The sequence below is a fragment of the Chelonoidis abingdonii genome, chromosome 10 (assembly GCF_003597395.2).
Source record: "Chelonoidis abingdonii isolate Lonesome George chromosome 10, CheloAbing_2.0, whole genome shotgun sequence".
NCBI lineage: Eukaryota > Metazoa > Chordata > Testudines > Testudinidae > Chelonoidis > Chelonoidis abingdonii.
This window is the reverse complement of record NC_133778.1, coordinates 19,716,613-19,744,286: the sequence shown is the minus strand read 5'-3', so window position 1 is coordinate 19,744,286 and position 27,674 is coordinate 19,716,613. Positions and strand designations below refer to the sequence as shown.

The 27,674-nt window shown below is 43.0% G+C and overlaps 1 protein-coding gene across 2 annotated transcripts in view; it reads left to right on the top strand.

Annotated features, from left to right (window-relative positions):
* The window catches only part of FAM117B (family with sequence similarity 117 member B), a 79,352-nt gene extending 60,180 nt beyond the window's left edge, over nt 1-19,172 (top strand). For both annotated transcript variants that reach the window (XM_075070000.1, XM_032775354.2), the window contains exons 7-8: nt 3,850-3,970; nt 13,942-19,172. In XM_075070000.1, the coding sequence (XP_074926101.1) occupies nt 3,850-3,970; nt 13,942-14,257 (437 nt within the window). In that variant the 3' untranslated portion in view covers nt 14,258-19,172. The remainder of the gene's footprint in view (nt 1-3,849; nt 3,971-13,941) is intronic.
* The last annotated feature ends 8,502 nt before the right edge of the window (nt 19,173-27,674 follow it).

Sequence of the window (27,674 nt, the reverse complement as noted above, 5' to 3'; positions counted from 1 at the left end):
CAGGATACTGGGTTAGATGGACCATTGACCCAGTACGGCCATTCTTACATACTACACACAAATTTCTATAAAATTGTCAGAGCACTCAGATGATTTGTGTTCATAAACAGAGAAGAAAAGACTGCCTGTGGACAACAGTGAAAAACACTACCCAAACTCCTCTAAAAGTTTAATAAACCAGTGACTGATAACATCAAGATGGAAGTAGTATAAATGGAACTTGCCATGGCACCTGTCAGTTTACTGACTTTTTTTAAATTAGCCCATTAAATAAGGTTACTTTTTGATGGCAACATCATGACAAATATTTTCATAAATTCTGTAGTAGGTTTAGCGACTTACATTTTGATATGTCATTATCTGAGACTGAAAATAATGCTTATAAAAACCTTACTTAAATTAACTCACTGACAGGGGTATCTGTAGCCCATTCCTTTTTTCTTGTGTTTTATAGACTGAGAATAAAAGCATAGGGTTCCTTTACTTATAAGGAAAATCCCATCTTAATATGGGAATTTGTCTCTGTTCTAGTTGTACCTTAAAATAAATTCCAAGAGAACATGCTATTAATAGCCATTTTATCATATCCTATCATATAAAACATGACCCTTTAATGGGAGAATTGTGCACTGTTGAATATTCTGTATGTCTAAACCTCCAATTAGAAAGTAGTGAATGGCTAATAGTAAAAAAACACACTTGCCTGTTACATGCACCCCCTAGCATTGCTATATTTAATTTCTCTTTGGTTACTAGGAACATTTAGGTGGTAACAGTGAAAGGATTTTTGTTTAATAAGAGTACATCTCTTGCTGCTGCTTAGTCTTCACTCAAAGACTTGGTTTGTATCTCTAGGGTAACTAATTGTGATGGCCTAATCAGACAGATCTGCTATATCAGGCCAACATTTGCAATTTCCCATTGACTTTGCAAGATGAATAAAACAGCATACTTGAATTCTTAATAAGCAAAGGTCTTGTTTTTATATAGATGTACTAGTGATTAAAAATTATAAAGCTTACTGTACCTCTACCTTAATATAACGCTGTCCTCGGGAGCCAAGAAATCTTACCATGTTATACGTGAAACCACGTTATATCAAACTTGTTTTGATCCACCGGAGTGCGCAGCCCCACCCCCTCCACCCCCCGGAGCACTGCTTTACCATGTTATATCCAAATTTGTATTATCGGGTCGCATTATATTGGGTTAGAGGTGTGTATAGAATATTTTCATAATTTTTTTCCAAAGGTTACTGGATTTTTAGTACTGTGCTTATTAAAGTATCTTATCACTAGCTAAAGGTTTGCTATCATTGGACTTATGAATGGCAGATTTTATTTAGTAGAATTGAGTTCTGCTTATAATAAAATAAAAGAGAAACCTTTTAAAAAAGGAGGAAATTACTCTTTTTCCTTCCCTTTTATTTGTAAACTACCTGGCAAGAGATTCTGGTAACTAGGTGCTATATAAACATTACACTAACTAAAACTGGATTTCGGGTAAGCCATCTTAACAGATATTATTAACCTAAACTTTCAAAAGTGATTGGTGGTTTTTAGGGTACGTCAATCTTATGTTCCCCAACTTGAAACACTGATAAGGGATCTTGCCTCCCGCCCTCCCCCCTTTACAAGGAAAGTGCTTAGCACTTTCTTAATATCAGACTCCTTTAAAGTGGTACATGTTGAGCAACCAAAAATTGAGGCACCCCAAATCAAGTCACCTTTTAGAAAGTGCAGACCTGTTAAAATAGCCACTCTTCCAAAACGTGGCCAATTGTACGTTATCTTGCTTATTCAGCAACAGGAATTAGGAGACTTGTAGTTCAGTAGATGCTTTATTGAAACAATCAGAATACCTGAGTTCTCTTGTTGACTCCGCCATTGACTCATTATGTGATGTTGGGTAAGTCACCTAAACCAGGCCTGCACAACTCGTAAAGCGGCGAGGACCACATTACTCCAAAGAAAACAGCTGAGGGCCGAAACCCCCCAACCCCACAGAAACACCCCGCCCCAGCACCGCTCAGCCCTGCAGAAACACACCCTCCTTCCCCAACACAGCCCCACCAAAACAGCTGTGGGCCAAAAAGGAAGGTTGGGGGTGGGGAGGTGATACTTCATTTTAAATCAACCAGGGGCTCCCCGCTGAAGAGGTGGCTGAGAGCCCTCAGGGGCAAATTAAAGGGCCCGGGGCTCCGGCAGCTGGGGGAACCCGGTTAAAGCTGGATAATTGTTAGCAGCCCCATTTTTACACGTTAGGAAAATGTTTAGGTCAGGCCTGCACAACATGAGGCCCGCGAAGGCTCACTGTGCAGCCCGTGGCGGGGAATCAAAGGGCTCTGGGCTGCCTGCAGCCGCGGGGAGCCCTGAGCCCTATGAATCCTGGCCACAGCTGAGATTTAAAGAGCTCTGGGCTGCCGGCAGCCGCGGGGAGCTCAGAGCCTTTTGAATCCCGGCCGCAGCTGGGATTTAAAGATCTCTGGGTTCCCTGCGGCTGCGGGCAGCCCAGAGCCTTTTGAATTCCAGCCGCGGCAGAGATTTAAAGGGCTCCCCGCTGCTGTGGGCAGCCCAGAGCTCTATGAATCCCGGCCACGGCTGAGATTTAAAGGGCTCTGGGCTCCCCGCCCCTGCAGGCAGCTCAGAGCCCTATGAATGACAGCTGTGGCTGAGATTTAAAGAGCTCTGCGCTGCCGGCAGCAGCGGGGAGCCCTTTAAATCTCTGCCGCGGCTGGAATTCAAAAGGCTCTGGGCTGCCCACAGCCGCAGGGAACCCAGAGATCTTTAAATCCCAGCTGCGGCCGGGATTCAAAAGGCTCTGAGCTCCCCGCGGCTGCCGGCAGCCCAGAGCTCTTTAAATCTCAGCTGTGGCCAGGATTCATAGGGCTCAGGGCTCCCCGCGGCTGCAGGCAGCCCAGAGCCCTTTGATTCCCCGCCACGGGCTGCACAGTGAGCCTTCGCGGGCCTCATGTTGTGCAGGCCTGACCTAAACATTTTCCTAACGTGTAAAAATGGGGCTGCTAACAATTATCCAGCTTTAAAAAACATTTTGAGATCAGCAGATGAAAAATGTGATTAAAGACAGCACAGCCTTAAAGTCTGAGTCTGTTGGGGACAATTTCCTAGAACTGCTTGACTAAAGGAGGACTGGATGAAAGGCATGAATCCACATGGTCCATTTTCCCTCTTGCTTTTAATTTCATTAATCTCTTTTCCTTCAATTTTTTGTTGTTTTTTGATATGTGCCACAAAAATCTCTGTGTTGGGAATATTGCAGTTAACATATGGCAATCCAAAAGTTGTGTACATATTTTGGTTTTGTTTTGGATCTATAGTACTTGTTCTGTATGTTGACAATCTAGAATTAGTTTTGTTTGTTACAAGGAAAAAGATTGAAAAAATTGTATAAATAGTGTTAAAAAAGAAAAGTGTGATTTAAAAAGTTTTGACACAATTCAGCAGCAACCTGTTCTGATTTAAGGTGCATTGCTGATAGACCTCAAATGAGACCTGTCCCGTCATCTTGGCTGGATAGGTTGTGATTAAGATTCAGATGTGGGATTGTAAAATTGGAATGCTATGGAGCATATGCAGGGGTCTCAAAAGAATATAAAGGAGTTGTGGGACGGAGGAGGTTGAGAGGTGTGATATATGAAGGAGTCCATCTACAGGTGGAGGAGAAGAATGTTCCATAGAACCTGGGTAACGGGGAATGGGAAAACTCTTTATTTAACTTTGTAATATTGGTAACAAAGTCAATTTGGATTTGTTTGTCTTTCTTTTCAAATAAGTGGGTTCATTTAAATATTTTGGTATATTTGAGTAATTTGATATTCTTTTCACACAGAGAATGGGAACAGCTCTCCCTTGCCCAAATATGCTACCTCGCCAAAACCCAATAACAGCTACATGTTCAAGCGTGAACCTCCTGAGGGCTGCGAGAAGGTGAAAGTCTTTGAAGAAAGTTTGTAAGTAGTTCTTCAGTTCATAAGAAATATACAATTTATCATTCAGGCAGATCTGACATCGGTTAATTCAGTTCAGTGTCTGGCACAGAAACTGCTCTTCAGACAGACTCTTAACTATTAATACTACTACTGCTGTTAACATTAGTACTTGGACTGTAAAGAGGCCTTTGTAGTCCCATGGTGCTTCTGGCATCGAGCTATGGAATTTGCTTGAAAAGCTGTGTACGTTGGGGTGGTGCATGAAAGATCATCCTGCCCCGTCCACTTCACTTCCTTGGCTGTGAATGGAACTTGCCTTTGTGTCTGCGAGCTAGTTCTTCCCTTACTCTAGCTGCTTATTCTCTTGTATAGTAGGTTAGTATACAGTAGCAGGGAATAGTGCTGCATACATTGCCTGTCCTTACCAACGGAGTCTTTGGCTCTCACTGGGACCATGGGAGGTCCTTAGCCCTCTAAAGGCTTCAAGAGTTGCCCCCTCTTGCCAGTCATTCATACCGGAGTCTGATCTCCATATTCGGTGCCTTTTGTGTCTGATGGAGACCCACTCAGTATTCTAGTGTGAGGGTTGCTATGCTTTGCACCCCACACAAGTTTTGATTGAGTAGAAAAAATTGCAATAGGTGCTTTGATGCCAATATTCAGTATTGTTCATAATGGCTTAAGACACACCTCTTCCGAACTGAAATCAGGTGTATTGGGAAAGTGAGACTTATTTTTGTGATCTGGTCCAGTAGTACTGGAAGATCAACATTCCCTTGTACTTGGGTAAATAAAACAGGATGGTGCTGTGAAGGCTGTCTGCTCAGTCCCTGGGAGGAGGGAGCGTTCCTTGCGTCAACCAGAAAGGCTACCAAAAAACATCAAGGAACAGCACTGGTGGGCTCTGAAGAGAGTCTCTCCAGCCCTCATTTGGTAGAGAAAAGGTCACTGCAAAGTTGAGCCTTTGAGGGGAGGAGAAGTTAAAGGAAAAAATGAGCAGATGCTTGTTGTTCAGGGCTGAGGAGCTAATGTAGCCATTTGGCCGTAGGAGCCTGCATTTTCTAAAGCTTATTCTGCATTAGTGCCTAGAGTTTTGATGACTGGAGTCAGTAGAAAAATGCAGTAGTTAAACTGGAAGAAAACACTGAGAGTCAAAGTGTTTTGGAAACGTGGTGAGGTCCGTCTGCAATACACAGGAGAGGCAGAGAATACATACATATGAAGGAATCTACAGTTGTGGAAAACCTGTCTATTGTGCATACAAATGGGGTAACTGCACTCTCATAATAAGTGCATGCACAAATACCCAGTTGATTTCTGTATACAACTAGGTACATACACAGTTTTTGCATGTGGACCTCCACCTTGTTTTTTTGAAGTCTTGGCAACTTGTTTAACAAGCTGACCTCGGTCTAGAGGGTGAAATTCTCTCTCAATAATTACTATTTAGTATATTTACTACTGTTTAAAATAATTATGGAAATAATAAGTAAAACAGATGGAAAAATCTAGAAAGATGTTTTTAAAAAAAAACAAAACCTTCATATCAGCAATTGTTCTTCCCAGCAGAAAATGTTACACCATAATAACGTATAAAAGACAACTTATAGCACTAGAGGGTTAGTAATACTGGCTATATGTACTTTCTTATTTCTGATGGAAAAAAAATGAAAATTCAGCATAGGATAATCTGTTGAGATACATTTACTCTTATGTAAATGTTCATAATTCGTGCAAAAAAAACAAAACACCCTTGAGACTTACAGGACTTTTATAACTGACAAAAGTGTACAGTAGCCGATAACAATGTATGTATAGAGTACAGCAATATTCCCAAGCTAGTTACAGAATGGTGAGAATATTTTAAACAGGTGTAAGTCAGTGCCTAAATAGGGTGAGTGTGAATTGGTTTGATTTTATATATACCACCTTGGCTATTATCTCATTAGATCTTATAAACTATGTATAATTAAATTCAGCACATAGAGTTTTTCTGTCCAAGAAAAATGTGTGTTAGAGGAAAAGGAGCAAAAGCCTTATTCAGAGCCCAGTGAAGTCAATGAGTGTCTTTTTTTCCATTGACTTCAGTAGGCTTTGGATTGGTCCCTTGGTGAGTTAGTCGGTGGTGCTTTTCTCTTGAAGGACCACATTGTTCCTGACAGGCACTGACAAAAGTGGACAGACAATGTGGATATCCATTGCCCCAAGGGAGAGTCCTAAAGGAATTGTCTCAGGGAGACGTCATCCCTCCCTGCGCTCACTAGTGCGTACACTGGGAGAAGGAGGGAGTTACAGGCAACACAGTCCACTAGGCTAGTGCTACTTGCTCTCCCTGGAGCACCTGGTTTCCCTTCATGGGCCAGTGCAGAGCCAGTGGCGCAGTGACTGCTCCCCACCCCTGTGGGGTTGTCTTACCTCGCATGGAGGTCACAGAGGGAGCAGTCGCTCTGCTCCTTTGAGCACAGAGAGTGGAATTGTGACTGGTCTTTACAGAAGATCTGCAGATGTGTGAGTGAGGCTCTTTGTGTCCTCTACAACCCTCAGTATCTACTAAGGGAGTCCGATTTTGGCTCTGAGTTGGCACAGAACTAGTGCATCTGTTTACTGCTAGGGGGACTTGGCTACTGGAGTTTCTGTCTTTTAGATGAAACAAAACCCTGACCCCATGTAGTCATTAAAGGCCCTGAGGTACATTTTACAAACTGGTTTAGCTTCCATAAAAATTCCAATTCATGTGACTTCCTGCCCCTCTCTTTTTGTATTTGTAATTTGTAGAATCAGTAAAAATTGTTTTCTGTTTCTCTGCAAAGAAAATAATAGTCTGTTAAGAAAAAATAATTGCTTTTATGACAGGCACCTGTAGATGTAGTTTCCATATTACTCCTGGGGGACTTCTGTGCCAAAAATATAAAACCTGCACATATTTTAAAATTCTGCAAATGTTATTTGTCAAAAATAACACTACATAATCATGCCAGTTTCAATTATTTTAGTAATTTATTTCAAAATACCTGTCAGCAAGTATGTCTGTAACAATGCAGAGAGACACAAAATTTCCCCCCAGGAGTACAGAGTTAAAGAAACCCCTATGATAACCCAGTTCCTGTTTCTCTGTCCCCTCCCGCCCCAGAGCCCAGCTGCGGGGGGCCCGCCCAGCCAACACACCTGAACCCCCTACCCCTCAGAGCCCACTCACGGCCCGCCCCCTAGCCCCCAGAGCCTACCCGCAGGACCCCCCCAGCCCAGACACCCCCCCTCTGAGAGCCCAGAGATCTGGAGTTACCTGCTCACCACCATTTCCTTCCCTCAGAGCGTGCTGGGAACTGCAGCTGCTGGGAATCCTCTAGCTCTGTCTGCCCCAGCAGTGTCTTCCAGGTGTGAGCTGGGCCCAGCGGCCCTTAGTGGTGGCTAATAGCACTGCAGCCCATTTCTGTGGGGGAAAGGAAATTCTGCACGCACACATTAATTTCTGCAGCAATTTGCATTGTGCAGTGGCACAGAATTCCCCCAGGAGTACCATATGGAGGCTTCTTTTAGGAAAGTTTGAATCCCCTAAAAATAAGGTTTAATTGAAAATGCTGGAATAAACTTGTAACTTTGCCATAAGGTCTGACTACTGGTTAAAACTATTTAAGATGTAGGAAACACGTAATACATTGTGAGAGTAATATTGACATAATGTTGCTTTTGATTTTCAACTTGAAGAGGAGGGAAGGTCTTTAGGGACTGAGCATATTATCTCCTTAGAACTCTGATCTCTGAGGATAATTCAGTTATCGGTTAGTTCAAAAACTATATAGCTTTTCAAGGGGCTCCAACTCAAAAAGAAATTAGACTTGGAGAATGAAAGACTACAGGTTTCAAAGTACTGGACTGAGGATTACATTCAGGCTTTTTACTCTGTTACCAATTGCAGGTCTAATAGGCAGGTGACAGTTCCTAAAGACAAGTGCTTCAAATGTCTCAGATGAAAGCATTAATGTAAATGTTTGACTTTCAGAGATACCAAACATCCATCGTTTCCACTAAAGTGAATGGGAGCTGTGAATGCTCAGCATTCTGAAAATCAGGCCAAATGATACATAACACCCGTTTCAGAGAGTAGGACACAAAGTGACACTCATTTTAGAAAGTCTTCCTCCTTTGTCTTCTGTGATGCTGCTATATTAGGCCAGCGTTTGTCAAAGAAAAAAATACAATGACAAGTTGTGGAAATCTTCCTAAAAGGGTCAAATTAATGCCTCAGTGCTGTGATATGCAGTGAATCACATCATTCCCAGGCTTAATTCCCAGACTTTCTCAGCCAAGCAAGGTTATCTCCATTGGTTGCCTATCACCTCATCCTTTACTTAAAATATAATCTGTTTTTTTTAAATGTCTGGCTTGTAAATTGACTAATTGGCCATCTGCAAATTGCCAACCCAAAAGTACACATAGGCTTAATTTGTAATTATATGATTGGTCCTATTAACTTGAAGTTAAGATGGTATGTAAATCTTTACAGGGTTGGGTTCTTGGTTTGTAGTTTTATGGAGCAAATTTATAAAAAAAAAAATTCCCCTCTCACCCCTATGGGTGGTATGTGTCTTCCTCAACCTCGGGTCCTCTACCAGAGGCCTGGGAGTTTGAGGGTTCTGCGCAGTATCTTAGCTGTTCCCTACAACTGCATTTTGGACCAGAGAGCTCTGATATTGTTTGGGATCTGTTGGAGCCACTCACTCAGCTTAGGAGTCACAGCCCGAGTGCTCCTACCCCCTGACCACTTTGGCCTTCACTTTCCACATCCTCTCTAGTTCCTCTTTCAGGCCTGGTACTTCTCCAGCTTCTCATATTCCTTCTTCCTGATGTTGCTGTCACTTGCCACTGCTATATCTATCACCACCGCTGTTCTTCTGGTCCTGTCGCTTGATCTTATCCTCCAACCTCATTTTCCAGGGTGGGTACATACTGTTGTTCTTCTTGATCGTGTAGCCAAGCACTCTCCAGGATTCAGAGGCTGTAGCGTATACAGTTCATTGGTTTGAGTTATGGTGTAGTAGGGATTGTCATGAGGGCTCTATTGGCATCTTAACGTACTATCTGATGGTACTTCTCCACTGAGTCTTGGTAATCGGTCTCGAGATTGACGTAGCTAGTTTCTCCGTGATCTTATGCCTCATAGCTGCTGTGCTCTGCAATGAGGGGGGTGGCATGAGTTTCCAGCTTCAGTGGTGGGCTGCACATCACTTTGTCTTCCAGGTCTTCTGGAGTCGGGATGTAATGTGGAGTTGATCTATCTCAAGCTGTGAGAGCAGCTTCCTCTTTACAATGTGAAGCGTGGTAACTAGCTGTTTTCTCAGTAAGTGTGATGTAGGTCTTTTGTCCATCCATAGTCCCTCATACGTTTCATATATCCTCTCATTAGGTCTACTGTTGTAGTAGCATTCCATCAATTCCAGTTCTCTGTCTCGTCCCATGAAATGGTTTGTTCCAGTAGCCCACTTATCGTCAGATTGTCCTGGTTCCTCAACATCTGGCAACCTTGTTAATCCGGCGAGTCCGAGCCGGCATGACTCTCCTAGTTGTGTCACTCTCATATTTGAGGTAGGCAGGTGAAGCGTTAGGGGGTCTTTTGCCCAAGGACCCCTACTGGAAAGTTGGGTACTAATCAGGATTTGAACCCCGGTCTCCCGTACAAAGGCGGCGCTCTTACCACTACGCTATCCAGTCGCTTATGTCTCAGATGAAAGCATTAATATAAATGTTTGACTTTCAGAGATACCGAACATCCATCGTTTCCACTAAAGTGAATGGGAGCTGTTGAATGCCTCAGCATTCTGAAAATCAGGCCAAATGATACATAACACCCGTTTCAGAGAGTAGGACACAAAGTGACATCATTTAGACAACATTTTAGAAAGCTTTTTGAGTTGGAGCCCCTTGAAAAAGCTACATTATATAATAAAATAATAGTTGAAGCAGTAACGTAAGGTGTCTAGTTACACAGCTAAGCCGCATGCCGCGTTGTGCTACGGTATGAGGCACATGTAAAAATAGAGTGCCTGCAATCACAGGCCAGGGGGTTCTCAAATTGGGGGTCGTGAGTTATTACATGGGGCCTCACGAGCTGTTGACTCACTCGAAATCCCACTTCACCTCCAGCATTATAATGAGTTAAATTAAACACTTTTTATATATATAAGGAGGGGGTCGCACTCAGAGGCCCGTGTGTGAAAGAGATTACCATACAAAGTTAGAGAACCATTGCACACTAGACTGATTTTTTTTTTTTTTTTTTTTTTCAGGGCAGTCTATGTCATTGATGGACCCCAGTATTTTAATCCAATATTTGTAACCCCCTCCTGAAAGTTCACCTGAGGGAGCTGCTGGGCAGCTACGCCAGTGAATCTGACAGAAGGCTGACATGAACAGTGAGACAGTGGGAGGTTTCATGTCAAGCGGACTCCACTTTATTATAATGTCCATTTTATAGAGGATAGTAGGGCAGAGAAAAGAGATCTCCAGAGAGAAAAACCACCATCCCTAGAGACAGATGTATGATTTAGGGATGGTTAGTCTAAATGAGTATCAGGCAGCATCATTGCCTTAAGAGGCAGGAAAGGGTAGCAGACAGTAAATAACTTAGTGATAAATTTGGTACACTAATGTATTAATTCTGCTCTGAAAAATGACTTCGTACAAATAGCATCATTGAGACCATGTTTGTCAGTGATTTCCAGATCGTATTTGCTCATTTTACAGGTATAAAGATGTGTTTAATGGCCAGCCCTGCAAACTCAACGTGGGCTATGAAAGTTAAGCTCTGTTTTTCTATGTTGTGCAGCATGACCACCAATGAAGGCTCAACAGACCTCCGCTCTGTAACCCACAAAGAGGAGGAGGGGATAGGGCTCAGGGACAGAAAGGAGGGAGCTCCTGCCCCACCCCCTCGACCTCCGCTCTGTAACCCCTCTCCACAAAGTGGAGGAGGGGATAGGGCTCAGGAACAGAAAGGAGGGAGCTTGCTGGAAGCTGTTGCTTCCTGACTGAACTGGCTGATCTGCTTAAAAGGGCAACGCACTTGAAGTGGGGTCAGCATACTTAAAGGGAAAATGCACATCTCTCTCTCACACTCATGCACGCACCCCCCAGCACTTTGGAAAGTCAGCACCTGTGCAGTCATGCATGTGCTGTCAGGAGGAGGGAGGGGTGCGCTCCAGTTGGATAATGTGGGCTCATCACAGTGTTCAGTTTTTGCAGGGAAGTGTTTGCAGTGACTGCCCTGCATCTATTGTGTTTCCTCCCTCCTGCCTCAGTCCATGCTGCTTTGTAGAGTGTGAGGCTACATTAACAGCGTGTTAACTTTTGAGGGCTCAGCCAAGTGCTAGTCCATCATTTAGCAGCAAGGCATTCCCTGGGAAATATTCCACCCTCTTACTCCAGCCAAGCTTCACAATCATTCATTGCTGCATACAATATTAAACTGTTTGTTTAAAATTGTTTAAAACTTATACTGTATATGTATATAAGGTCTTTCGTCTGGTGAAAAAAATTTCTCTGGGACTTAACCCCACCAATTTACATTAATTCTTATGGGGAAATTGGATTCGCTTAACATCGTTTCACATAAAGTCGCATTTTTCAGTTGTAGTTACGTTACAGGGGGAGGAGGGATAACTCAGTGGTTTGAGCATTGGCCTGCTAAACCCAGGGTTGTGAGTTCAGTCCTTGAGGGGGCCACTTAGGGATCTGGGGCAAAAATCAATAGTTGGTCCTGCTACTGAAGGCAGGGGGCTGGACTCGATGACCTTTCGGGGTTCCTTCCAGCTCTATGAGATACAGGCATATCTCCATATAGCTATCTGTTAAGTGAGGAGTACCATATATTGAAAGCTGTTCAAATTGCAGTGGACAGACTTATTGTTTTTCCAGGATTCTGCTCCATGTAAGAGGATACTTAATATATATTGTAGTGCATGTAGTGCAGTGTAGGCTGCATATGGTCTCCAAATTATATAGAGTTATACAGAAAGGAGGATTTAAAGCTTTAAACACTCCTGATTCTGAAATTGTATGCTTTTGAGGCGCTGACATGATACTACATGCAGAAATCATCAATCCAGAATCTACCTTTCAAATTATGACCTTTACCCTTTTTAAGATGACCTGCAAATAAATTTAGTTATATAATGAATATCTTGAATAGCAAGAGTAAGAGGTGTATTCTGCACATAATATAGGACCATATTGTACCCTCCCTGCAGTCAAATTCATAGAAGGATGACTGGGGGTCCAGAAAACTTCAAAATTCACCCTAATTTCCTTCTAGCAGTAGCCTCAGTTGCAGGAGGAAGAGAGTTTAGACGACGCAGAGGGTTTGAATTCCCAAACCCAGAGTCCAAGGGAATTCTGCTATCAGCTTTGCACATCATGGAGCTCTGAGGAAGGCTGGCCCCCTGTGGTATTATCTTCCACCAACATTTGCACCCAACAGCATGGCTCCTTCAGGGACTGTACTCTCATTGGACATCTTCCTTTATGGCTGTGTACTAGTAACCACGGAGAAGCTGTCCTATAAGAAAAATATACCATAATGTGTGTATTTAATAATACCATGATTTTGTAAAACCTAAATTGGACTTAGTTTGCATCATATGCATAGGCACAACATGACAGGGATAAAAGGGACATAGTTCCCCTCCACCTGCGCACACACATTTTCCTTCCTCTTGGTGCTTTTCTGTGCACATGCATACACAGCGCTGCTAATACATTATAGGGGGAAACAATGCTATAGACTTCTCCCAGCTGCTGCTTTTCTCCTTTCACCACAACCATGCCACACCCTTTGCCAGCCGAGTCCTGGTGAACACACGTGTTGACAAATGAGGCATCAGGTAAAACAGCAGGCTTTTTTCTCCCTGCTGGTGATGCTGTTATGCAGCTACCACCTCCATCTCATCACTTCCCTTCCTCCTCACTGTATCCAGATTGGAATAAAGAAATAGTATTCTTGAAGCGAAACCAGGATGAGAATTGGGGAAACATCAGGAAGGGTAGTAGTGGGAGTGGAAATGGATATGTTTATAGTAAAAGATGCTATTCCTCTGAATACTCTTCAACAAGCTCCCAAATGTGTGGTGTTGGTTTTTTTTGCAGTTATACCTCTGGTTCCTTGTATCGATTACAAACTTTTGTTCCAAATGTGGTTTTGCTTTGGAAAGTCATCATGTAAAATGGGCGCTTTCTTCCTGAATACCACTTCTCTGTGTATGTCAGAGTCCTGTCCGCTAACTTTAGTGTAAAAAATATATGCTTTGACTACTTTTTACTCCTGCTTCACACCAACACAGCCTAAGGAGGAGTAAATTGTGCTCTGTTCTGGTTCCTACATCAGCAAGAATTAACTAGTTTGGGGGCTGTAATTTACTTTCCATTACAAATGTGTAACATTTGCAGATGACCTGGGGCTCAGTTGGGTTGAATTGAGCTGACTTTTGTTGGTAGAATCTATAGTAACAGTGATGCAAAAATCAGAACGCAGCTTGATTTTTCATTTCAGTACCTAGGAGCAGTTTGCAGGACTGGCAGTTAGAAAAAAAATCTATCTCTAAAAAAGGCAGAGTTGATTAGAGTCTGAGAAACAACACATGGACATTTCCACAATGGCTTCTGAACAGAATTACTTTTCAGAGTAGAACCACACTTAAGCCTGATGTAGTCTAGAGCAGACTTCCATAGTGCATCTTGAGAATCAGGAGACAGTAGGTCTGCAAGGTAGGACGTAAGCGTTTGATCTTTAGTTCTCCTCCAAGTCACAAATGCTGTCAGTTATGTGAATGCTGCTAATCTTGCTGTATGGTCATGCTGCAAATTATTCTAAATATGTTGATTTTTTTTGTCACAGTATGCACAGGTCACCTTTTAAAGATAGTCTATGCTTTTCTGCCAAAGAGTGAATCTGATTTTTCTGTGTTGAATTTAAACCATTTTGTTTTGTGTTTTATTTGCAGGCCAAAGCCATTGCATGAAATTCCAGCCTTCTACTGTCCTGACAAGAACAAAGTGAATTTCATTCCTAAAAGTGGCTCTGCTTTCTGCCTTGTCAGTATTCTCAAGCCGCTTCTTCCCACACCGGATCTTACACTCAAAGGCACTACTCATAGCCTGACTGTCTCCTCTGGCATGACACCTAATTTGTTACAGCCCATTGCCATGGCCTCCCTGTCTGCAAACACTGAGCAAGACCGGATCTCTCGTGGAACAAGTACAGTAATACCACAGACCTCTATACTCCAGCAATCAGGACATATCGAAGAAGCTGAGTGATGTCTCCATTGTGCAGGCATTGTTCTGGAGAGACTGCTAGGAAGACCTTGTTTAAACTAGTTGTGTGGTCACACCTGTTTGTTCATTTTAACAACTCATGACATTGTCATAGTCATATTCTGCTGATCTCCATGACTATAGTGGTAGCATTCTGAGAAATCTAGGAGGAGGCAGCAGATGAAGCAATGCTGTACTCTGCTTGTGAAGACTCACATTCAGTTTCTCACCTGCATTTTTTTTTCCAAGCTCTGATAAGACAGACTGTTACTAATTCTTTGCCATTGGAAGGTTCAGTTATTGTGATGCTTTGTGTCCTTCAGACTTTTTCAGCAACAACAAAAATTCTGAGACACAGCTGATGCCAGCAACCACTATAACTTGCAGAGGGAGGGGTAACCATATGGCACTGCAAGACCCATCTTTTGTATGAAAATGAATATTTTATAACAAGTTTGCATTTTCTGATACAGAGCGGGATGTTCAAAAGACACTTTCATAGCCACTGTTTTCCCTTCTTTGGGTGGTACGTTTTTCTCAGCTGTTTTCCAGCTGCTGAGACCAAAGGATTGTTGAAATACTTTAGCAGTCTCCACATGTGACCTTCTTCAACAGTCCCTACTCCCAACAAAAGCAAATCAATTAATGCATACAAAATGTAAAACAAAAGGAAAGAGAAAACAATATTAGTATGTTATGTGCATTTGCTTTTGATATCAGAGGTTTGTGCTTTGGTAAACCACATTGTTCTTGAGCTCCTACTCCCTAGATGGAATTCCTGTGTACATTTAATTACATGGGCAGAAAATAGCATTTTAGAGCACTTGTCCCAGTAGTGTAATCACTTTTCCATAGAACTTTTGTTTGGGTTAAAAAAATGTCTCTTCCTTGCCTCCACCCAAACAAACAAAAACAAAAGCTGCCACTTGACTCTTGAGAGATCTCTTGGTTACTTGTGTAATTCAGTCTGAATCATGCATCAGTTTTTGGCACAAAATTCACTCTGTTGTGGCTGATCACTGTACTGTGGACCCTAGCCACATGATACTGAGATGGCTATGCATGATTCCTTGTCCTTGTCATAATGTTGTTTTGTGGGTGTCTTGAGGGTAGTAGTTTGTTAGGCATGGTATTCGTTACACAGCAATCAACAGCAACAGATATGTTCTCTCTTTTTGACTAGCAACATTGTCGAGTGTGTCAGAGAAGATATGTTGATACCTGGTTCTGGTTTGCAGCTGTTACCAGTTTCCTGTATGCCTCTGTGGTTCTTTGACTGTTGAAATAAAAAATGAAAATGGGGAGGAATGTTCAAAGAGAGCTTGTTTAGGGACTGCAGTAAGGTTTCTCCCAGAGTACTGAAATGCACTTCTTGCCTTTAGATAAATATCACAGTCCAAACATCTGCAGCTGCTTTGATACCAAAGTATCTTCAGGTTACAAAAATCAGTTGACAGAATCCCTGTTTTGGGGTGGTGGCTTCAGTCATTTCAAAGTAAGTGTTTTAATGTATAGTCTCTGGGTCTGAATAGTCACCCACACTGCATATGTGCAGCTTTCATTGACTTACATACAAACAACTCCCATGGATCAGCCGCATAATCACACACCTGTTTGTACATCTTTTTAAGAACCATATCACAAATGTAATAGTTTTGTTCTTTGTGTAACACACTTGAGAACTTGGTTGCAGACACCTGAGCCAGGAAAAATATTTGCGTGTCTTAGCAGCTAATAGTTTCTACGTACTTATGATGCACATTGGGTAGTTCATATAAATCGCACATAATAACATATAGCAATAAATCTACTAAAAGAATAACTGTAAAATGCACCAGCCTACATAAGTGCTGCATTTATGGTACAATGAGCATCTTTTGTAAAGTTACCTAATAACCAAATTCCACCACTTAGTCCATTGTGGTTATTTGTGGGGTTATTAGATCTGTTAAATTACTTAAATTGAGGACCAAATCCTGCTCACTTTACTCATTCCCATTGAAATCAGTGGGATTTCTCATGTGAGTAAGAGGATTTGGTCACAAATGAACATATTTGGTCCACACCAATAAAACTGGAGGAGGGGAGAGTTTGATAAGATAGTGGTTAGTAGGTCAAAGCTACATTATAAAAGATTACCATTTTAGGAATAAATGGGACATTACTAGTAAATTCTATGGATGCCTAAGAGTGGTCTCCTTTCTAAAAACAAAAATGAAAAATCATGGTAGCTTGTTTAGACAGTGTTAGGGTTTGGACAAAATCTGATATTTTTGGCTTTGTGGAAGATGGGAATACTTAGGCAAGGGGGCTTTTTGTATGGCATCCAAACTAATTTCTACTTCTTTCATAGTTACAGGTAAAGTGCTTCTGCCATTAATGCCAAACAGCATGGTGCTTATCAGGAGATCTTAACTGGATAGTTAAGTACCAAAGGGCTAAAGTCAGCATATAATAAAACTTTTAGTCTTGGGGTTCACAGTCGTCCGTCCAAATGCATTCTAATGTCTTTGTTCAACATAGGGAATATTTTAAAATAGGACATGAGATCTCCTTAGATTTTTCTGTAGTATCCATCATTGTAATAGCTGAACATTACCCCCTCATTTAGTCAGTTCACACAGAAGTGCAGTATGAGGCAATGTACTATATAAAATGATGGGCTACTCCACTAGGAACCAAATGTAAATTCTGGGTTTTTTATAAAAGTTGAAAAACCCCAAAACTGAATTAGACGTTTTTTAATGTTAAATTTTTTTGAACATGTCACAGCAATGACTCATAGTAAGGTGGTAAGATGGCTTCTATTTGAAGATCAACTTTTGCAAAAAAAAATTCTTTAGCCTTACATTTTTCATGTTCTTTCTTGTTCCAGAACAGAGGTATTTGGTAAAGTTTTATAGGTCTTTTTAAAGACATGGATCTTAGAATAGTGTATTGGTTTTTAACTTCTTGAAAACGGGGGGTGTTCCATACATATCTCAAATATGGTATGACATAAAGACATCAAATTAGTTGTGACATACCTGTCCCCAGTGAAAACTAGTGCAAAAGGCTAGCTACCTTTTTGAATTCTCTAATTCTTAATTATTTAGTCAAAAATTGTCCAGTGACCATTTACGTGGGTCATAATTTGATACACCTAAGACTCGTTTTTCTGAGGTGTTGAGTATTCCCAACTACAGTTCAAAGCAGTGGGTGGTTCAGTGCTTACCTTAGTATCCTAAACTGGACATCCCACACGTGAGGCATCCAAGGTTAGTGAACACTTGACCACGTAGGCCTGATTTCTACCAACATTAAAGACAGTCCAGTGTCTGTGGAGTTCATAAGCTCTGTGCCATTGCAGTAGCAGTAATACAGCTCTAGGTTGGCAGTTGCAGCTATTAGAATATTTTTCTTCCTTCTTTACTCAAGACACAGGATAATAGGATCTTATTAAACTTTCATTTGCTTCTGCTGCTTATTCCTCACCTGATGCCATAATCCCATGTGTGACATTACAGTTTAATGAGATGTCAGAGAAAAAAGAATGACATGCCAGGAGTATTAACTTTTAAGAAAAATCCTGTTTTCATCCATGTGACTCCAGTAAAGAAGAGAGGACGGAAAATACAGAAAATACTATTTCCATAAAACCAACAAGTTTCAAAGTGGCAGCCGTGTTAGTCTGTATCAGCAAAAATAACGAGGAGCACTTGTGGCACCTTAGAGACTAACAAATTTATTTGGGCATAAGCTTTCGTGGGCTAAAACCCACTTCATCAGCTGCATGGAGTGAAAAATACAGTCGGAAGATACCTATAACAGTACATGGAAAAATGTACTTTTCTTGTACTGTTACAGATACCTTCCGAGTGTATTTTCCACTCCGTGCCTCTGATGAAGTGGGTTTTAGCCCACTAAAGCATATGCCCAAATAAATTTGTTAGTCTCCAAGGTGCCACAAGTGCTCCTCATTGTTTTTGATAAAGCCAACAGCAGTTCTTCAAGGATATTTATTCTCAGGCTATTCTTTTAGCTTACTTTAAATTATGGTTTACCAATCTCAAAACATTGAAATTACTGGAGAGTACTGTAGAAGTTGATTCTGTTGGGGAAAATAGGGAACCTGTATAGATAGGCACTTACATATCCCTCATCCTTGTAGTATCTGGGGAAGTTAAAATATTATGAACATTATACACCTGTTAGCAAACACATGAAAAAACATAGTGATGGTGAATTTTAGGCCTATGGCAAGGATAGCATTTCTCAGTGCTTATGCCTCAATTTACCACTTTTAATTCCTATTCCCAATGGGTTAAAGTTGCCAAGAAAGCTTTTCAAGCAAGGAGTTACGAGAAATTTAAAAAATAAATTTTGGTAATGAGAAAAATTAACTACTAGGGACATCCATTAGCCTTTCCCCAATCTCAGGACTGACTTACTTTTGCTGTTGGTGTTATCGGTGGCAAATAAATGGTCATGCAAAAGTCCCTTACAAGAGTACCCTCTTTTTTTCCTTCTCCTCCATCATCTCTGAAATAATGTGGTGTGACTTCCACACATCAGTTCACTGCCGGTGGTATCACAAAAGTTTTACCCTTTCTGATCTATTTTCTCTCTTGCTGAAGACCAGTCATCTTTTCCAAAAAACTTTAGGGGGAAAAAATCTGATCTGGTAAACTGCGTGGAAATAAAATGTGTAACGTGTAGTTGCAAAGACCAATAATAATTGAGTATCCACAGGTATTTTGATCCACTTCTGTCTCTTAATGCACATATTAGTCTTGTTTGTTGGGGCCTTTTTCCTCTATTTTTATAGTTGATGTGAGACTTATGTCTGCTAGAAATTTCTTCTTGAACAAACATTCAGACTTGTCCTACCCACCCAGAATTTATTCACACATTTTCAATAAATATCTCCAAAACAGGGCATGTGTGTTATTTTTCATTTATTCTTTGTTTTCATTGTTTATTGTGAGGGCAATAATTAAATCAGTGACCAAAAATAAAAGGCCTGGCCATAGGCACCCAAAATGATTGTTACTAGAGGACCAAGACCTCTTCATCCAGTCCTGAAGTCAAGGGGCACTTCCCACCTATTGTACTCAACAGGAGTTGAGAACTCTCAGGACCAAAGCTGTTTTTCTTTGATAAAGCTCAAGTTAGTAAAGGAATCATCCATCGTAATCAAAACGGATGAAAAAGCACAATGTAAGAGCTAAATGTCATTACTGTTAAAGAGCTTTTATGAGATTCTGGTCAGTTTTCAAAACTATAGGTACATAGGCACCTAAAATCAGGGCACTTTAAAAATGCAGGGTCCTGCAGTTCCCATTGATTTCGATGGGATGTGGGGGTGCTTAGCTCCTCAGAAAATCAAACTGCTGTTATATAGGTGCTAGTATATTTAGGTATTTAATTCAGAGACACTTTTTTTGCAAATGTTGGGTTGTGTGTATAGTTACGGGGAAAGAATATTAACCATATTTCATCCAATGGTTCAAACACAAATGAAACCCTGTTACTGCTTTCTTGGATTCATTTTGTCTTTTGCACATAGCTTTGTGAACTTCAACTTTGCTAAAGGATTGATGTTTGGCAAAGCAGCAGCTCTTGTAGGGCTGAATTGCAGGAAGGTAATCAAAAATTGCAGTCAACATTTCAAATCAGATCTTCATAGAAATGTATTCTGCAAGCATTCACAGCTTCAGAAATAACCCGTTTATTCACTTCTTCCAATCTGAATCCTCAGTATATTGATAGTTAAGAATATAATTTTGGTTTTATACTTTGTGAACTGCTTGCTTTTTATTAAATTGTGTAATTTGGGAGGATAGCGGTAAGAAGATACTGAATTCCCCCTTCAATTTTATTTTCTATGTTAACTGTCATTTCTTTCCTCTGTTACAGTGCTAATTTGTGGAGATGCTCATATATGTTGTACTGATGCAGTAGAACACTAGAGTTACGAACTAACCAGTTTACCACAGGCCTCATTTGGAACTGGAAGTATGCAGACAGCAGCAGAGACCAAAAGGAAAAAAAGCAAATGCAGTACAGTACTGTGTTAAACGTAAACCAGTAAAAAAAATAAAGGGAGAGCGACATTTTTCTTCTGCATAATAATGTTTAAAAGCTGTATTAAGTCAATGTTCAGTTCTAAACGTTTGAAAGAAAACCATGACATTTTGTTCAGTTACAAATATTTCAGTTACAAACAACCAACATTCCTGAGGTGTTCGTAACTCTGAGGTTCTGCTGGTAGATTGCTTTGTTACATGTAAGTTGAGTGAGTGAGGTGTCTTCCAGGAATACTGTGCCAAAAGGACCTATTTCTGAGTTAACGCTGTTGTAAATCTGGAGTAACTCAATTGAGTTAAATGGAGTTGCTCTGGATTTACACCGTTCTGTCTTTGATATGCTATTTGTGCCCATGCTACTTTTGCCTAACAGCATGAATCTGAGTTCTGATTTGTGAACTCTTTCCACTGAAAATATTCAAAATCTAGAATAGATGAATTTGCCTACAATAAAATAGTAACATTTCCAGCTACTTTTTTACCTTTTGTTGTTGTTTTTTGACAGCTGAGAAGGTTTTATGTGCTGTGGTGGCCTGAACATTTGCTTCATTAATTATCCTGAGGGTGGTGGATGTTTTTGCTGCATTACACCTGAGCCATGTCCCTTTCAAAGGAAAAGTTAGAAAGGGAGGATATAGGGAAGATTAGGCTGGAAGACAGTAGGCAGAGGTGAAAGTAAAATGGTACGGGCCAGTACAGAGGACCAGTAAGAAAAGGAGACTGACTGACAGAGAGGGAGAGAGAAGCCTGCTCCCTGCATAAGAATAGTTTAAACTCAACTGTTCCCTGATGATTCAGCCCCCAGGGCTAGGTCTCTGGCAGTCTTGTTAATTTCACTCACAGTAGCTGAGGGGAGGGGGTCAAGGGAAGGGTGTGCTTGACCATGGCAGGGGCAGTGTCTGTCTGCCCCCAGGATGAGGGGATTGCTCCAATACTAATATACACAACAAATACAAGCATTTGGCTGCACAGCTTAAATCCAGAGCTAATAAAAGCAGGTGGAAGGGGAAAACTTCACTGTCACGTTGGTTTCTCATCTCCTCCCTCCCCCTCCTCCAGCCAGGCTGCAGATAAGGCTCTGCATTCCTTCTCGCCCCCTAGCAGGGTTTTTCCTCTAAGCTCTATCTTGCAGTAGGGAGACTGGCTGAGATGCCTGCTGCTGCTTGAAAAAGAACAGTGTAAACTCAGCTGTTCCCTGTGCAGTTCAGTGCCCAGAGTTAGAAGCTGTTTCTGGCATCCTTGTTAATTTCACTCCCAGTTGTTGGGGTGTGTGACCCATGGCAGGCGCAGTTCTTTTCTGCCCCTGGGATGAGGGGATCTCCTAAACACAATCAAAATCAGGAACCATTTCCAAGTTCAAATCTATCCCATTCCCTCCCCAGCAGAGGAGGGATGGTTGTGATGTCCAAACTGCTTGCAGATCCTCTTTGAAATGTTACTGTTTAAAAAAAACACAACACAAAAAACATGGAGAACATGGTGGAAAGATGTGTCATGATGATTAGGGTTTATTTTGGGCAAAGCAATTTTGCTAAAGCAACTAAAGATTCACAGGGAAAGCAAATAGCCCTCATAGACAAAACCACAAAGGGATTGGAGGGGAAAACTGAATATTCAGGGAAATTATTGTGCCTTCTTTGAAAGAAATAGTAGTTTTCATTCCAATCCACCATCTTTATATAGTGATTTAAACACCTGAAATGTCCTTAGGACGTCGGGTGCAATCTCAGATCGCTTTTTGTTTTGGCCTGCCTGCAGAGTGCAGAGGCTGAAATTGACAAAACTGTCTCTAAATATCTCTCGTATATTTCATGAAGGCTATTCCAGTTGTCCTTCATTCACCCTTGACTTCCCCTCCCTCGCCACCCCTAGCTCCCTCCCTGGCTGGCTGGCTGTGGTTTTTGCCTTGGTCACTTACTCTTTGGCACACCCAGCCCAGCGGCACCTGCAGGCTCTCTGCAGGTAGCAGCCCACAGGGGCCGGTTGTTGGGGTCGCTGCTGGTCAGTGACAGGCTGCAGCTGCATTGTTTGTGACACATTCATACACATACACACAGTATGTATTACTATCCCGCGGGGAGGGCGCCGGCGGTGCCCTTTTGAGGGGTGGGGGGACAGGGGAGACAGTATTTCTGCTGCTCCAGAGGTGAAAATAAGCCGGTCCAGTCTGGCGTACCGGCAGGAGCCAGTACGCCATGCTGGACCGCATCGACTTCCACGGTGGGGATTGAAAGGGCTCTGGGCTGCCCGCGGCTGCAGGCAGCCCAGAGCCCTTTGAAATCCCGTCTGTGGCTCTGGCAGCTGGGCTGGGGATTTAAAGGGGTCAGAGCTCCCCGTGGCTGCGGGGAGCCCAGAGCCCTTTAAATCCCTGCCATGGCTCTGGCAGCTGGGCTGGGGCCAGGATTTAAAGGGTTCCAGGCTTCCCTTAGCAGCAGGAGCTCTGGGCCCTTTAAATCCTTGCCCCAGCCCTGCAAAGCTCGGGGTTCCCCCTGGCAGCCGGAGCACCGGACCCTTTAATTTGCCCCTGAGTCCCGGGCAGCTCCCAGCCACCTCTGCAGCTGGGAGCCCCTGGCTGATTTAAAGGCTCTGGGTGTCCCAGTCACAGCTGGTTCCCCAGGGCCTTTAAATCTTGAGAGGCCACGCCTCTTCTGGATGAGGCCACACACCCCTCAGGACTCCAGCAGTACCCATACATCCTGTAAATTACTTCCACCCCTGACAGTAGGTTAATCCTCACCCCTATTCCCCACTGCCTCAAAGAGACACATTGAGAGTGATTTTCCCCACCCATTTGGTACGTTCTATAGACTCTTTGACACCTGTCATGCCTATGAGTCACCCTGTTTAAGGAAAATAACAGCAATCTAGAGAACTGGAGAGGCGAGCTGCAGTAGATGGCTCCCTGAATGGATGAGTGGAGAGAAGAGGACACCTGCATTCCTCTGGAACCTAATTCACTGAAGCTGCTGCACTTCATTACTAATTAAGTGGCCTATAGAGAGGGCAACCTTACAGAGGAAGCTGCTCAGACATTTCCTGCAAATTAAGCTCCATACCATTCTGAGTTTTTTCTTCTTAATGTATTTTGGTTCAAGTAGCCTCCCCAAATACCCTTTCAGCCCCTGAGTCAGAATTGGCTTGTTTTGCTGATCTCTACACACACAAATCAGACCTACTGATGGAGGAGGCTTTTGCTGCAGAGCAGCAAACTGGAACTATGCTCATCCTATGCCTGTGAGCAACAGTAGCTCACTTCCTTGAAGTCAGGTGAGAGTGCTGATTGTTGCTAAGACTTGTCTGCTCTCAGTAGGTCCTTTCTGTTTAGAAGGCCAGAACATTTTCCCTTCTGACAAATCATCTTCAGCCATATGTGAGCTCAAGATGGAGGAGCGTGACTGACGCTTTCCTGGAAATGCCCACAAGGAGTAAAATCAAAGTGAATGTCCAAGTGTATTAGATTTCTTTTAAAAAAATAAAGTGAACAGATTGAACAGAAAAATAAATAGCCTGCTAATCAGAAATTCAGAATAATAGAACAAGCTACTGACTTTTTTTTAATGCTCATCAGGGCTCCTGAGACAGGAGACCTATTAAGAAGTGATTTGTCCTCAGCCCTCTTAGAGACTTCAGGAGACTCTCACCCCAGCCTGGCCTCTCTAATTCTCCACATGGGGTTCCTGGGAGAATCCTAGGAGCTTTTATCTCTTTTAGACGGTGATAAGGTGTCTGTCAGCGTGGTGTCACTGCTTCCCCAGAAATCCCTTTTTTAAAATGGAATTATCTTTTTTTTCTTAAGTGTTGTCATAAAAAGAGGGGCTTTATGACAAAGTTCCAAAAGCCTTTCCTGCAATTTGCTGTTGAGGTGGGCCTAAGGATTCTGTGGGCCTATGAAGGTAGTGCCCTATAGAAATAGGCACAAGTGATGCATGAGTACCCCCTTGATGAATATGTGGTATGAACGAGAGAGAGTTTGGGTTCTGGGATATTTTATTAACCTTTGCTGCTATAGGGAGACAATGATACTATTAGTGTTTGGTCACTTGTTCTTTTCAATTTTTGCCTGCTAAGTAAAATCAGTTCAGGTAAGCAGGATGATGGGACAGTAATCACACTTTCCACTATTACAGTAGAGTCCTTGTATGCAATTGCAGATAACTGTGTGTAAGAAGTGGAGACGATTCTTTAGTTTCAATGCCTTTTTTTAAATCCTGATCATGTTTTTTGTTTTTCTCTGGTGGTTGGTTGGTCAGTCTTTGAATACCCTTAGAAATAACCCTAGCCATTTTTTCCTAGTACAAAAGACACTGCATGCCTTGCAGCATGGTTAGAATTATAGGAGACATCAGACAAGAACAAAAACAACATAAGTGAGACCATGTTGCCGATTTGTTTACTGACTTAATGTAAGAGATTTTCTGTAAAACTGCCATAGATGAAGACTAGCAACGTCTTAAACAACAACTGAGGCTACGTCTTCACTACCCGCCGTATCGGCGAGTAGCAATCGATTGCTTGAGAATCGATATATTGCGTCCCATCTAGACGCGATATATCGATCCCCGAACGTGCTTATATCGATTCCGGAACTCCACCAACCCAAACGGAGTTGCAGAGTCGACATGGGGAGCTGTGGACATTGATCCCGCGCCATGAGGATGGTAATTAGATCTTAGATACTTCGACTTCAGCTATGTTATTTACGTAGCTGAAGTTGCGTATCTGAGATCGATTTTCCCCCGTAGTGTAGACCAGCCCTAAGAGTACTTCAACAAACCAGTGCTGTAAATCCCCAATCTTCGCTAATCTGTCTCCAGTCACTACAAGTTTAGAAGGAATCCAACAGACGAGAGATTTGCTATTCCCCTTTTATTTTTAACAGATCCTCCTTTGCATTTCAAATGTCTGTCTGATATCCAGTTGATTTTGGAAATATTACAAAAGTGCAGAAACCAAATAAATTATTTTCACTTATTCTTCTTATGGGTCAAAAGTGTAAGAACAAAAGCTATAAAAGCAAGTTGCTTAAGATAAATCGACTTCACTGAATGAAAAATGGATCTTTCCTCATGACTGTTAGGAATGATGAGATTGGATGTTACTAGACTGGTATGAGGTGTTTCCTGTTGAAGTACTGTAACTAAAAGACATTCAAGTTCAGAGTTGCTTTTAAAAGGCAGATTGTTACCTGTGACACTAATGATAGGCAGATTACTAATCCTGGAATCTTTTGGGGAATTTCTCAGGCCATGGGGAATGCTTTCAAATTCGTACAGGTTTTTAGCAGAGCATGAAGAGAAAAGAAATGGAAAGATTGATCCTGTCTAGTCAGGTTGCAAAGAAGACAGTTCTTGAATTCTTGAGATTGAGTGTTGTCCCAATATACTTACAATAGAGAATGTATTCATTTCCTCCATTAAATAATCATAATTTATTTGTGAGATGGTGAAGATAAACCTGGGGCAGGATAATGTCAGCTATGAGGAAATTTCTCAGGCCCGGCAGTTTCCCTTGTAGGCAGACATAGTTACACAGCAAGTCATTATCATGCTGTAAGTATAACTCAGGCTCCCAGGCCAATGCTGTACCATAAGTGCTTTCTCTTACCCCCATGCAGTTGCTCTACAACCTTCTGAAATATGATTCATTAAATGCATAGGCATTTTACAGTGTAACAGAGATTGATCCTGGACTCACTTTGTTTCAGAAACTTATGGATTTTCTCTTACATGTTAGTTTCCACGGTTAAACTGTTGTGCAAATTAAACTTCTTCTTCGAGTGCTTGCTCATATCCATTCCAGTTAGGTGTGCGCGCGCCACTTGCACGTTTGTCAGAGAAACTTTTACCCTAGCAACACTCGGTGGGCCGGCAGGTCGCCCCCTGGAGTGGTGCCGGTATGGTGCCTAATATATACTCCTGCCGGCCCGCCCGCTCCTCAGTTCCTTCTTACTGCCCGTGTCGGTCGTTGAAACAGTGGAGCGCGGCTTAGCTGATCTCCACCTACCCTAGCGATTTGCTTGTTCTTTAGCTTTTTCGTGTACCGGTTTCAAGCCATAGTTTTTCTCTAGTTCATTGTTAATTACTGTTAGTATAGTTGTAGTTAGTGTATATAGTTTAAAAGGATCGGGGGTCCGCCCCTTCTCCTCCCTCGGCACCGGGGCCCATGCCTGGTTCACCGGGCTTCAAGCCCTGTGCGACCTGCCGTCGTTCGATGCCCACAGGAGACCCGCACGACTTCTGTTTAAAGTGCCTCGGTGAGGGCCATCTGTCGGACAAGTGCCGTATCTGTAAGGCGTTCAAGCCCCGGACCAGAAAAGAGCGGGACTCTCGCCTAAAACAGCTCTTGATGGAGGCAGCTCTAACTCCTCCATCCTCGGCTCCGTCTCTGGCACCGGGAACAAGTGCTTCGTCTGTCCCGGCACCAGCAAAGACGCCTCAGCACCTTCCGTCACCAGCCCAGTCCTCCAGCCGGCACCGCTCACTCTCCCCGAGGAGCAAGAGACTCAAGGCTCTTGCGGTACCCTCGGTCACGCCGCACTTAGAGCGCAGCTCCAGGTCGGATCGCCCAGCACCGCCAGCAGCCGCGGCACCGCCTGCTCCTGCACCGTCGATTCCGGCCTCTCAGGAGCCATCGAGTCCGGTGCCGACCAGCTCCCCGGCCCGTGCTGTGGTAGAGCTCGTCATCCCGACTACGCCGGAGACCTTTTCCAAGGCGCGGGACCTCATCGCTCTTACAGAGCCTGAGCTGCCTCAACCCCCGGCACCGCCGGTGCGGGTTATTCATTCGCTGGGCAAACCTGCCATGGTGCGACCATCATCTCCGGGCACCAAGGAGCTCCGCCGATCTCATTCGGGATCCCCTGAACATTCCCGGCTCCGGCACCGATTGCGTTCCCGGCACCGATCACAATCCCGACGTCGCTCGCAGTCCCGGCACCGTTCTCCATCCCGGTGCCGGTCGTACTCGCGGCACCGGACCAGATCCCGGTCCCCATCATACCGTTGGCACCGCTCCAGATCCCGGCACCGCCGAGCCTCTCGCAGCCGATCCAGGCATGTCGGCGTTTGGCACCGGTCGACCTCCCGGCACCGCGCTGGTCATAGGTCCCGGTCCCGCTCTCCATTTCACCACGGCTCCCGGTACCGTTCGCCGGCACCGCACAGGGACAGCTATTATGGACGCACAGATACGGTCCAATCTGCTTCAGCTCCCCCGTGGCCATCCCGTCATATGTCCGCCTCCCCGTACGCGGACAGCGCATCTTATGGAGGATCGGACACTCAGGCCCATCAGGACCAGGGGCCACCTCAGTGGTCCTTTTGGACACCCTGGGCCTACCACCAAGCCCAGGG